At 38.9% G+C, this 12,821-nt stretch overlaps 1 protein-coding gene across 7 annotated transcripts in view; it reads left to right on the top strand.

Moving 5' to 3' along the window:
- Nucleotides 1-12,821, top strand: part of CLCN3 (chloride voltage-gated channel 3) — an 85,495-nt gene that overhangs the window by 49,110 nt on the left and 23,564 nt on the right. For all 7 annotated transcript variants that reach the window (XM_081236668.1, XM_081236669.1, XM_081236664.1 and 4 more), the window contains 4 exons: nucleotides 3,776-3,933; nucleotides 9,493-9,592; nucleotides 10,905-11,092; nucleotides 12,070-12,192. In XM_081236668.1, coding sequence (XP_081092794.1) covers nucleotides 3,776-3,933; nucleotides 9,493-9,592; nucleotides 10,905-11,092; nucleotides 12,070-12,192 — 569 coding nt within the window. The remainder of the gene's footprint in view (nucleotides 1-3,775; nucleotides 3,934-9,492; nucleotides 9,593-10,904; nucleotides 11,093-12,069; nucleotides 12,193-12,821) is intronic.

The following is a 12,821-nucleotide window of genomic DNA, read 5'->3' as shown; positions in this document are numbered from 1 at the left end:
GGCTAATTCCTACGCTACAATGTGCAGTGGCAGCCCCAGAAATTCCAAGGGACACACATAGAAGTCCCCAAACATAAATCATTGGTGCACAGGGTCCTTGGTTTAAAAAGGTGAATACTTTATATCTGACGTCCAGGACTTTTGAGTTACTGTGTAGTTATGTAAGTTAGATGTCAGGGTAGTTTCTACAGACGAATGATTTGAAAGTCACTGAGGCAAGACACAGGGCTTCTGTGGACGTGTGTGTGGGGCAGCCTCCGAAATTAGGCCTAGTGGTCTCTCCCCGCCCCTCCCTAGCTCAGAAGCCTGTGGGAGGGATACACTCTGTTTGCTTAGTACCCGCATGGTGCACACGGTTGGGAATTCTCATCATGGGGCTGGTGACCTATTGTGTGCGTGCATGTTAAGTGCTATAGAAATTTTGCTTTTGATTTTTCATAGAAGATAATAATAAAGATCAGGAGTTCATGTCTCTTCAACTCTATCCAGATAAAGGCAAACAGGGGAAAAGTTTGAAGTTTGCAAAATATATCACAGTAGACTAAAAACATTTTTTTCTTTTAATTTCAAACTTCGAGATGTTGAAAAATAGTGCAGAGAATCCCATATACCCTTCACCCAGATTCCTGAAATGTTAACATTTTACATTTGTTCATCCTGTGTCTTGTTCTTTCTCTCGCTGTTATATGTACTGTTTTCTGTGTAATACATAATATATACGGGTATTTATATGTATGTGGTGCATATAATTACCACATAATTTTTTCCTGAACTCTATAAGGGTAAGATGCAGACGTGATACACTTTAACCTCTAAATACGTCAGTGTGTATTTCCTTATGGAAGGATATATAGCTTATGTATAGCTAAGTACAGTTTTCAACCTCAGAAAATTGACATTGATACAGTACTGTTATTAGAGCTACAGGCTGTTTTCAGATTTGCTGCTTGTTGCCGTGTGTCCTTTAATACAAAAGCACAAACATGTCTGTCCCCGTCCTGCTCTGCTCGTCCAGGGCACAGGTTATGTTCTGTGGCTGTCTCTTTGGTCTCCTTTAATCTAGAGCCGCTCCTCAGTCATGCTTTGTCTTTCGTGACTTTGCCATTGTTGAAGAATGCAAACCATTTATCTTGCAGAATTTCCCTCAGCTTGGATTTGTAGTGTTGATCATGCGTTTTGGGCAGAGCATCCAGAAGTCTTCTTAAATGGTACAGAGGCTGTGGTGCTTCCCTCCAGAAACCGTCTTCACAATGACCAGTTTTAGTATTATCGTACAGAAAGCAGAGTCAGATTTCTGAAATTCGTCAGATGTTATACATACTCTTATTATTTTTACTCTCCTGTCGCTTTTTCTTAAGAAGATGTGTGGCCTTTCAGTTAGCTTTCACAAAGTGGAAATTAGTGAATAAAGTCAGGGTAGAGGGAGGAAGAAAGAGCTAGTGTATGTAAAGGCTGAAGAGGAAGGTTTAGAGCATATGTTTTATGTAAGCAAGCATGGGCCATTGCAGGGCTTGGGCCTTTAAACCCTCAGCCAAAATGGTGAATTATTTATTCCTGGAGGGCTTCTGCCGAAACACTGAAATCAGTACACTCCTCTCCTTTTAGAAGTTTTACACCGTTCCAAGGCAAGCACAAATGTATTAAATGGGGAGGTAAGAGAGAACTCTGTTCTATCTCGTAGAAGTAAAGAGACATGAAGTTTATTAGTACAATATTCAGTATTTATTACATTGTTTGAAATACTAACCCTTTTTGTGTTAATGCGTGTTCCTAATACTGCCTCTTTGAATGATCAAGAAACAGAGCTTGCAACCCACAGTGACGTCTGTTTGGTTTCTGTCTGAACAGTAACAAAATGAGTCCCTGTCTTGGCATGGTGGCTGTGTGTGTCTCTCCCTCCCACTGCCCCACTGCTTCAAGACCCCCTCCTGCTCTAATCTAGGCGTTGTCTATAGCGAGGGGGGAAAGTTCAGATTCTGGCTTTGCCACGTGATCCTTTGGTGAATGACTTCACATTTATGATAGTTTCTTTGTAAACGAAAGAGAACAAGTCAGTTTAAACCATCAGACTGCAGGAGTAGTCTGGAAATTTTACTCTGTTCCTTAAAAGCCACAGAATAAAATAAACTGGTTTCTTGGGTTTCTTTCTATAGTGTTTGTTTAAACGTGAGTATAGTGCCACTGCTTATATTCTATATCAGTTAGTACATTTTTATTAAAATGACACACTTTTAGATGATTATTTTTGGCATAAAATCTATATTACTGCTACATAATTTGAAGATGTAATCTGTAATCACTTATGCTAAGATCACCTGTTTGAAATTATGTATCAGCTTTTCTAAGTTTTTAGGGCTTTAGAAAAATTCCAAATGCTTCTTTGCTTATATGTCTTTGTTATAAGGTATAACAAAATGATGTATAACATATATCATTTAGATGCTTAATATTTGAAAATGACTTGTCCAAAGTTACTTAGCTGTCTAGGACTAGAACCTGGGCCTTTGGTAGCAGTTTGTTGCTCTTTTCACTTCCCTAATGGTTAGATCCATTAGGTTCCTTTATTCTCAGTCCCGTTCACATCCCTGTTAATAGTGTGTGTGTTTATTTAGAAAAGTAATTTTCATTGATATTGATAGGTATATTCATATACCTACAAGGGTTATGCAGACAAAGTTCATTCTCTGCTTTTTCTAACAAATCTACTTGCCAGAGGTAACCATTATTAACATGTTGTTTCATATCTCTTCATACTGTTTTCTCTGTATTTAAATATACATGTTTTCTCTGTATTTAAATATACATGTAAGCGTAACTTGTAAACCAAAATAAATCTTACTAAATAATTTTCAAATTAAACATGCTGATCTGCACTTGAAAATAAGGTCAGGGGTTAGGTCAGATCTCGCTCTTCACCTGTAAGTAAACTATTATTGAAACACAGCCATATTCATTCATTTATATATTGTCTATGCCTTCTTTTGTGCTACCGTGGCAAAGTTGAGTAGTTCTGACTATACGGCCTCCAAAGCCGAAAAGATATACTCTCTGGCTCTTTTGCTGACCCCTCTTTTAGATCGTAAGCATCTGGCATTTGTTTTTGCTTACTTTCTGGAGCACTAGTAAGATGTTCTCCCCACACTGTGCATGACTTATGGACTTGTACAAGGATACGTGCAGGAAGAATTCCTAGATATGTGGCCACTGGGTTGGAGATTGTGTAGCTTTGCCTGCCCAAAGAGGTTATACAAGTTTATACTGAAACTAATGCTTTTGTGGCAGGACCTCTTTTCCCCATAACTCTGCCAACTCAGTGCATTAGCCAGCTTTTTTCATCTTTACCCATCTGATAGAGGAAAATGATATTGTAGGTTTTATCTGCATTTCTTTTTCTGTGTTAGATTGAACTTCTTTTCAAGTTTAATAGCCAGTTTTTATTTTCTGTGAATTGTCTTTGTCTCCACTTCCTTGTACCTTCAAGTCTGTTACATAGTGGACACTTGTCAAATATTTATTTAACTCTAATGAGGGAACCAGCTTGACGACAAAGCTGATTTAGGGGATAGTGTGTGAGTTGGAAAGGACGTGCCATCGTCTTTTTGCCTATTTCCAAGTCTCAGATGAATTTTTCTAATGCTTTCCTTCCTCTGTTTTAGTGTAATTATTTCAAGCGATGACTATTTCTTTATGAATCCCTGATGAACTGCTGAGGAGGCCGCATAGCTCACCATTGTGTCTCACAGAACACGCTCGTTGTCCCCTTTCTGCTTTGTAGGAGCTCATTACACAATGACAAACGGCGGCAGCGTCAGCAGTTCCACCCACCTGCTGGACCTTCTGGATGAACCCATCCCCGGGGTTGGTACCTATGACGATTTCCACACCATTGACTGGGTGCGGGAGAGATGTAAAGACAGGGAAAGGCATAGACGGGTGAGTGTTTGCAGTAATCTTTAAAAGGACGGTGCACAATTAGATCATTTAATAATATGTGATCTTGGCCTGCCAAAATATGTTACACATTAAAAGTACATTCAAGTAAATTCCTACATTTTATAAGTAATATGTTTTTTCTCTATGTAATTTTTTTAAAGTTTATTTATATCCCCTGTCTTTCTGGAAAGGATTTGAAGTAGCTTAAAATCAAGGAAGTATAGTAAGACAAAGCGGGAAGGAAAGGGAAAACGCGGCCTGTGAATGGAGGGAGGGTGAAGCCAAGTTCAGGATGTAGCAGAGTCAGCATGATATCCGGCTGTGAGCAGCACAGCGGCTACGGCAAAAGAGGAGACGTAGTACATAATTTCAGTTGTTGGAAAAAGAAGCAGCTTACTGGCGAGATAGTTTCCTGGGGTTTTGCTGTTTTCTTTTATCTCCTTTCTTGGTTTTAAATTCTGAGATATTTCTCAAATTGAGTCCTGTATAGGGCATATTGAATGTTGTAATGAATCACTAATTTAAAAAAGAATGGCTTTTGCTAAAAACTACAACTTATGTTAACTTTTTTGTTGTCGATTGTGCCTTACTGATACAGCATAATTCAAAAATAATTTTAAAAGAGAAAAAAAATCTCTTGAAAATAAAATTCCAAATTCTAAAAGGCCGTTTGCAAATTTGAGCTCTGAAAGTTACTTGTAAATGAAATAATTGCTCGTACAAATTAGGTATTACCTTTCATAATAATGTATATATGTGTTTTAAACCTTAAGTTGGACTTAGATTATATTGTTTATGAAAAGTACTGCTTCTGAGATTCATTAGTCAATATTTACCTTTTCTGGGAACATTATAACTAGAGTGTAACTGAAAATAAGAGGTAATACCATATTAGGTACTAAAACGGAAAAATTTCAAAAATATTAATTCATTTAAAAGTAACAATAGGGGCTTCCCTGGTGGCGCAGTGGTTGAGAGTCCGCCTGCCGTTGCAGGGGACACGGGTTCGTGCCCTGGTCCGGGAAGATCCCACATGCCGCGGAGCGGCTGGGCCCGTGAGCCATGGCCACTGAGCCTGCGCGTCCGGAGCCTGTGCTCCGCAACGGGAGGGGCCACAACAGTGAGAGGCCTGCGTACCGCAAAAAAAAAAAAAAAAAAAAAAGTAACAATAACAAACCCATTACATGCTAACATAAAAAACATATTTCTATGAAAAATAACTATTTCCCAAAATAAAAAATATTTAGTGAGAGAGTATCTTGTATTACATCTTTATAAATCTTTATAAATCATTCATTCATTGTTGTCTGGTTTACTAAAAACGCTGGTTTCTCATATCTGCTGCTGCAGTCTGTTGTGATATGTTTTGATTGAAGTACATGAAGAAAATCCAGCCTCACACAGATGTGTAGTTGGAAAAGCCAGGAGTATTTTAATAACCTTTTCAGATCATTGTGGATATTCTTTGATACCGCATGACAGTGACAGTGACAAGTGGTAGTTTCTTAAAGGTTAGATGCAGTGTGTAATCTGAAACTGTATCAATGAACTTTTTGTCTCCTATTACATTAAAATCTGTTGGTTCCTGTTGAACTTTGAATGGATGATTTTGTAACATTATGCCATGATCCTTTGAAAAATAGTAAAAAAATAAAAAAATAAGAAAGAAAGAAAAAAATAGTGATTCATTGATTCATGCAGTTCTTTCAATAGTTGACACTTTCATTACACCATATCATTATACAATATCAAAAAAGGCACATTTGTTAATATCAACACTGATCTCAGAAAAGTCTTTAAGGACTGGGATCTGTCATTCTTATAGTGATGGCTACAAGTTTTCTAAAATTCATTTTTACTTGAAAGCTCAAATTCTATCATTGGAAACAAATACACATTTTACTTGAAATGACAGGCTTACTTGGTTCATTTTTGAGAAAAATACCTGTCAAATTTCCAAGTCTGAAAAACCATGGCTTGGTGGTTTTCTTTCAAGTAATATGGGTGTTCCATGGAAGCGGTTTATTTTGCAGCTCAAGTAGATCACACAGGTGCTTTTCCTCAAGGCCTCGCCTCTGGCTTCAGTGTGCATCGGAAGTGCTGTGTGTATACTTCAGTCATCACACGCAGTGTTAGGAAGCCTCAGTGGACTGGGCGCAATACTTTTTACTGCTTTTCCTCAAAGACATTTCAAAGTGAAACTGGCACTTACTTACCTTTTAGCTCTAAGTGGCAGTGAAGAATGTGATGACTGCCAGGGTGTTTGGATGCCACCGCCTTGACTCTGCTGAGGACCCAGCAGTTATGTTATCGCTTTTGTGTTATCAGTGAAAGCATCAACATGGTGAAAAAGGCACATCATGTTTTAATATTACTATGAAAATAGCTTTGACCTTGAAGACCCCTGAGAAAAGGTCTCAGGGACACACAGGGTGTCTGGGCCACACCATGAGAACCACTGTTTTTTTTGTTTTTTTTTTAATTTTAATTTTTGGCTGTGCTGGATCTTTATTGCTGCGCGCAGGCTTTCTCTAGTTGCGGTGAGCGGGGGCTACTCTTCGTTGAGGTGCGCGGGCTTCTCATTGCGGTGGCTTCTCTTGTTGCGGAGCATGGGCTCTAGGTGCTCAGGCTTCAGTAGTTGTGGCACATGGGCTCAGTAGTTGTGGCTCACAGGCTCTAGAGTACAGGCTCAGTAGTTGTGGTGCGCGGGCTTAGTTGCTCTGCGGCATATGGGATCTTCCCTGGCCAGGGCTCGAACCCGTGTCCCCGGCATTGGCAGGTGGATTCTTAACTACTGTGCCACCAGGGAAGCCCCTGAGAACCACTGTTTTAATCCAGTGTGCCTAAATCACACATACTCTAAATTCCGTACCTTGTGTGATTGTTAGGTAAACACAGTTGTACTTGGAAGTATATTACTTTGCAGAGTCACTGACATATTCAGGGAGGGTTTAAATGTGTTCTCAAGTGAGGGGTAGGAAAGGGTCCATAGATACCGTGTTTATAAAATTTCAGAGAAAACTGAAACTAAAACCACAACGCATCCCTTTTCTTCTCTGGTTATGAAAGTAGTCCATGGTCCTTGAAAACATTTCAAATAATATAACAATAAGTGAAGTAGTCAGTGAGTGTCCTGGCTATTCACATCGATCGTCTCTTTCTAAGTAAGTCAAATATCATTTTCAGTGCTTTAATATATGCTTATATAAGCATAAAACTCTGTTAAAGCTGGGAAGTTCTACATGTAGATGTTCTTACTGTTGTTCTTAAAGCATCAAATTAAAAAAAAAGAAAACTGTCTATTTCAGTGTGTATAGCTATCTAATTCCTTTTTCCCCTAAACTTTTAATTATCCTTGTAGCCCTCCTACCCCAGCTTATTTTGAAGCAAATTCAGCATTATTTCATTTCAAATATTTATGTCATTATTTCGCAGGATGGTAGCAATCTAATTCTCATTCCATTTTTATTCATTAGCTTGACTTTCTCTGTAAAGAGAACCTTCCCACACCAGTTACCTGGACTCCCTCAGGTTCGGGCTGTACAGAGAAGGGAGGAGGTTTGACACCTCATGGCGCCCTAGCATCCTCAGAGTTGACCAGTGAGGGTTTGGTTTGCTTGCTTGGTTGCTGTTTCTGTATCTTCCTAGGTCTAAACATATTTGATGTGTTTTAATCATCACAATTAGTATCCTTATTGATGCCCATGTTGCTCCTTTGCTGACCAGTGGCAGCTGATTTAGGTTGGTGTCTGAGTCCTTTGGCCCGTGCTTAGTACACTTTGATGTATTCTGGGAAGACAAGATAATCCTGGCTCATGTTACACGTTTCCTGCACCGAACCTGGACCTCTCCAAGGAGCTCTGGTTCCTTTGAAGGAAAATGGTACACAGGCAGCCTGAGCGCTGGAGGCTCTTACTGCTTGCAGGCTGGCCCTCGTTTCTAGCCTCTTAAGTTTAGAGGAACCGTCTAATTTAAGTTAAATGCTGGAGGGCTTTCATTTGACTTCTAGTCCTTAAACCTGTATCTCCTTTCAGCCAAGCCCAGAACCTCAGCATCACGTGCATTGATTCTCCTCACAGCACACACACAGCAGATGTGTTATTTCAGAATAATGCTGCCAGCACTCTCGCCAGCAATATGCTTACTGAAGAGTTTTAGTGTTTTCTTTTTTTACGATACTTTTTGTCCTTAGTGTTTATCCCACTAGGGTTATACATACAAATTACTTTCTTTTATAGTCCCTGTGCCTCCCAACTTATTGCCTTCCTCCTCTTACAGGTAATGATTCACACTTTCAATGTTATGTTTTGTCCCTTTATTTTTTAAAATACAAGCATATATATTTATTTACTTATTTTTCTCAGATAAATGGTAGCATCCTATACACACTTATACCTTGCTTCTCCCCCAAATGGTACTGCATTTATCTCATTCTTTTTTAGTGGCTACAGAGTTTTTCATGACATAGATGTACTGCAATTTATTTAACCAGTACTATATTGATGAACACTTAGATGATTTTCAAATTTTTACTTAATGTTATATCTTATTAAACATTATAGTTATTCTTACTTAGAGGAAGAAGCAACATGAGGTTTATTGTTTTTGAAAGGAATGACCTACTTTCAGTTCTAAAGAATGGTTAATATCTGTGATTCGTTGCTTATAATATAGAAGGAATAACATTGCCTCGTTCAATTTAGAACTTACTGAGTCTTTTGAATGGAGCCTTGTGGCTTGAAATAGAGCAAATGTTTGAAATAGGCCAGATCATTGAATTCCGGCTGTAGCCCGCCTGTGGGATGAAGGAGCACTGAAGTCCTGGCCCGAGAATGTGGATTTGTAAAGCAGCCATGGTAGTTAGGACAGCAGAGGTTTGGGCGAGTCAGGGGTTGTGTCTTAGGAAGAGAGGAGAGACTTGCCCTCTTGTGTCTTAGAGTGAGATCTAGAAGTCACGTCTGTTGCCGTCCTGTGAATCTTACCTCCTGCTCTGAATGTGTAGACGAGGCTTCTGCCTTACACAGTGATGGGACCCTTCCCCTGGGATTGGAGTGCTCCATGCCCGCATATTACAGGCCTACACATTTTGGCAGCCCCTTTATTCACATGACTGCTTTGTACTCCATTTATGGGCATAGTACTGTTATTCACGGACCTTACCTTTTAAAGACTATTATGTTCCACTTAACTGCTAGAAGCAGAGAATGAGCAGGGAATGACAGACGTTTCAAGCTGTAATGTCTTATTTCTGTTAATATAAAAGATGTATACCAGCTAAGATTGATTCAGTTTAAAACAATCTCTGTCAGACTTTATGTGGTTTGTGGACCCCTTTGCTCTCATCCTGTGGTTCTTGTTAAACATACAGATTTCTGGGTAAATGCTTGTCATCTGGGTCACAGGTGCCTGACCTCGTGATTCTGCGCCAAACTCACTTATCCCATTATTTAGTTCAGAAAGCACTGTTCCATGTATAGTAACTGAGAAAATTGTTAGAGTCTAGAATTCTGGCTTCTGTTCGTAGTTTGAAAAATGAAGCATAAACATTTCTAATTTCAGATCAACAGCAAAAAGAAAGAATCAGCATGGGAAATGACAAAAAGTTTGTATGATGCGTGGTCAGGATGGCTAGTAGTAACACTAACAGGATTGGCATCAGGTAAAGAAAATTTTTAATGTAACCCTTTTTTGGTTAACAGGATAATAAATAGTTCTCCCGTCCTTCTTGCCATTTTTTTTTTTTCAGGTACTTTTCGATTTTTAGAAGCATTTGTTTTGTTTCTTTCCTTCAAAAAAAATCTTCCTCAATATAAGACGAGGAGGCAGGAGGCTCAGAGTTCTAGTCTCGCTCTGTCCCCGTACGTGTCTATCCAATTGGGCTGACCTTTCTCGCTCTGTTTCTTTATCTGTAAAAGACGTGGTTTGGACCCGATGATGAGTGAAGTATAGTTTAATGTTAACATTGCAGTAAACAGCTGATGCTTACTGAGTGCTTCCTGTGGGTCATGCACTGTTCCGAAAGCTTTACGTGTGTGTAAGCCTCATGGCAGTCCTATGGTCTGGGTCTTAACAGCCGAGGGGACTAAGCACAGGGAGCGTAAGCGACTTGACCGAGGTCATGTAGCTAGAGAGTCGGCAGGCCACGGTCAGAGCCCGCACTTAAGCTCCGTGTGGGCTGCGCCGTGCCCAGAGGCCCTCTGGGTGAGACTTTAATAGTGGTTGAACATGTGAAAAGAAACACGATGGGCTGTGATTCTGACTTCCAGCTTCCACTGTGGAAGATTATGTCCCGAAGAGCATGAGGGAAAGTTAAAATGTGTGTAGAGAGCAGAGGCAGTCTGATACCCCTTACTGGCTGGCTGCCGTTTATGTGACCCATTGATCTTTTCATATGAGAAGGACCTAGATTTTGACCATAAAGCTGTGGATTCTCTGTATTCTGTCAGTAAGATGATCTTGGTGTATTTGATTTTCTGTTAAAAGAAAAAAAAACAAAAACCTGATAGTCTGTTACAGTAATTCATTAATGCCATGAGTTTCACTAATTCTAACGGATATTCCATTTTGATGAGCTTGAGATCCTTTGTAAATCTACGGATTAGGTTTCAGATGAAAACACACTAGTAAAAACTGTGACTTCACAGCCTGAGATGAGCCCCTCCCGCCAGGTGGTTGTCTTTGGAAGATTCCGACACATTTTAAAATTCACAGTGAATTTTAATGATGTGTAAGTAGTGTTCATTTCAAGCAAAGAATAACAACTTTATTTTAAAGAATAGCTATTTACACTTTTTAAAAAGTAATAGAAACTTATTTCTGATACGATTTGAAATCTTAAATTTGTGTAGTATTCCCTGTATGGCCCTTGATTTGTAGGGAGTCCCCAGCTTTCCTTGACCCTTTTAACCTGATAGTTCTGGGCTCCCCAGAAATGGACTGCCTGTTTTCACCACCTCCAACATTTTTTCCAGGGGCATTGGCTGGCTTAATAGACATCGCCGCCGACTGGATGACTGACCTCAAGGAGGGCATCTGCCTTAGCGCACTGTGGTACAACCACGAACAGTGTTGCTGGGGGTCTAATGAAACCACATTTGAGGAGAGGGATAAATGTCCACAGTGGAAAACATGGGCGGAGTTAATCATAGGGCAAGCGGAGGTGAGTCTTGCTTTGTCTCAAAGTGAATTAATAATTGATACCGTGAAATGAGTCTCCAGTTCATTTAATTATAGAATTAATGACATGTTAGATGACTGCAGCTGCATTAAAGGAAAATAAAGAAAGAAATGTAATAGGATAGAATGGAAAATATGAGAATACGTTGCCGTGAGTAAAATGTAGGTACTGTTTCAAGAGGCTCTTCTATTAACTGCATAGCCACGTACAAATCTGCTGGGTTATGACGTAAAATGTGTTTCTTATTGTAGAAAAGAAGTGCAGTAGGAGCTGTGTACCCACAAAGTGCCTATGAACATAATTCATCACAATTGTTTGGGAAGTATGAATTATCAAAAATTTTAGTGAAAATAAGCCTTCTAACTGGAGATATCTTGCAGAAATGCCTAGATTTTTCTTTGTGGGATGACAGTTTTTAAATGAGTATTTTACTATTGTTGATGTTCTATAAAGAACATTTTAGAAGTTACAGTATTCTATTTTATATATATGGCTACATGGTAAAATATGGCTATGTTTTTTAAATTGTTATAGCTGAATTTTAGCACTAAAAAGAATATATCTGCTGGTGAGATGGGCAGTATGCTGTTTCTCACTTAATCTTCAGGAGAATCGCAGCAAAATGAAATCTGAGTGTGAAGGTAGTTTTGTCTTCACCAACTGTTTCCAAAAAGTGGTTTGTGGGTTGGCGGAGATTGAAGTGCAGCTGAGATTCTTGGCCACAAGACTTTGAGGATCAGGAAGAAGCTAGGAAAAATATTAAATAGATGGTCTCCTTGGTACGTATACAAATACGTTTTTAGACTCTACTTAAATATTTTGTTCATGTAAAGCTTTTATTATTGTGGCAGTAAACCAGGAGCCTTCTACAGGTTTTACCCAAGCTGCTTAGGTGGCAAGCACTTGAATTAGTGGTGCCCGTAAATTAAGTTCATGCTATTGAACTGTTTGTTTCTTAGGGTCCTGGTTCGTACATCATGAACTACATAATGTACATCTTCTGGGCCTTGAGTTTCGCCTTTCTTGCCGTTTCCCTGGTGAAGGTGTTTGCTCCATATGCCTGTGGCTCTGGGATTCCAGAGGTAAGCCATGCAGTGTTTAGTGTCATCAGCATGTTGCAGTTGTGATACTTATCTTTTTGCCTGTAGGGGGGAAAAGTAGTGGTTTTTCTGGGGAAGTGGTTTGTCTGTAATATGAAAAAGAAAATATTTTAAATATCAGCTGATAGTACACATCGTTGAAAGACATTCTTCCCTGTACTCATTTCATTGTTTGTTGTGGAGGTTGATTTTTTTTCCTCACCACTAATTTCGCACATGACTAAACGAATATCGGCACTCAGCTAACACCAAGAACCTGGAAAATATCTTGCAGCCTAAAGTTCTTTGGTGACTTAGTTGATGTTTTGCTCATATGAACTGGATTTGATTACGTTCATTTTCTTTTTATAACTATCTTTTAATTAGATAAGTTAATAATCCTTGAATTTGGCAGATAACATTTATAACCCTTTTGTACTTCAAAATAAATATTTGATCATAGTGGGTCCATAGTACAAACTTTTGGATTTTATTTTTTATCAACAATGACTTAAAGAAGAATATACTTAGGATTGAACATGATGTGAACTTATTTCTTTTCCCTTTTTATTTTTCTGTCTTAAATAAGTTACTAGCTTTTTCTAGTGCATTGCTTTTAAAAACAATTTTAG

This window comes from Mesoplodon bidens (assembly GCF_964165515.1).
Source record: "Mesoplodon bidens genome assembly, chromosome: 6".
In the NCBI taxonomy this organism is placed as follows: domain Eukaryota; kingdom Metazoa; phylum Chordata; class Mammalia; order Artiodactyla; family Ziphiidae; genus Mesoplodon; species Mesoplodon bidens.
This window is presented reverse-complemented; position numbering and strand designations above follow the sequence as displayed.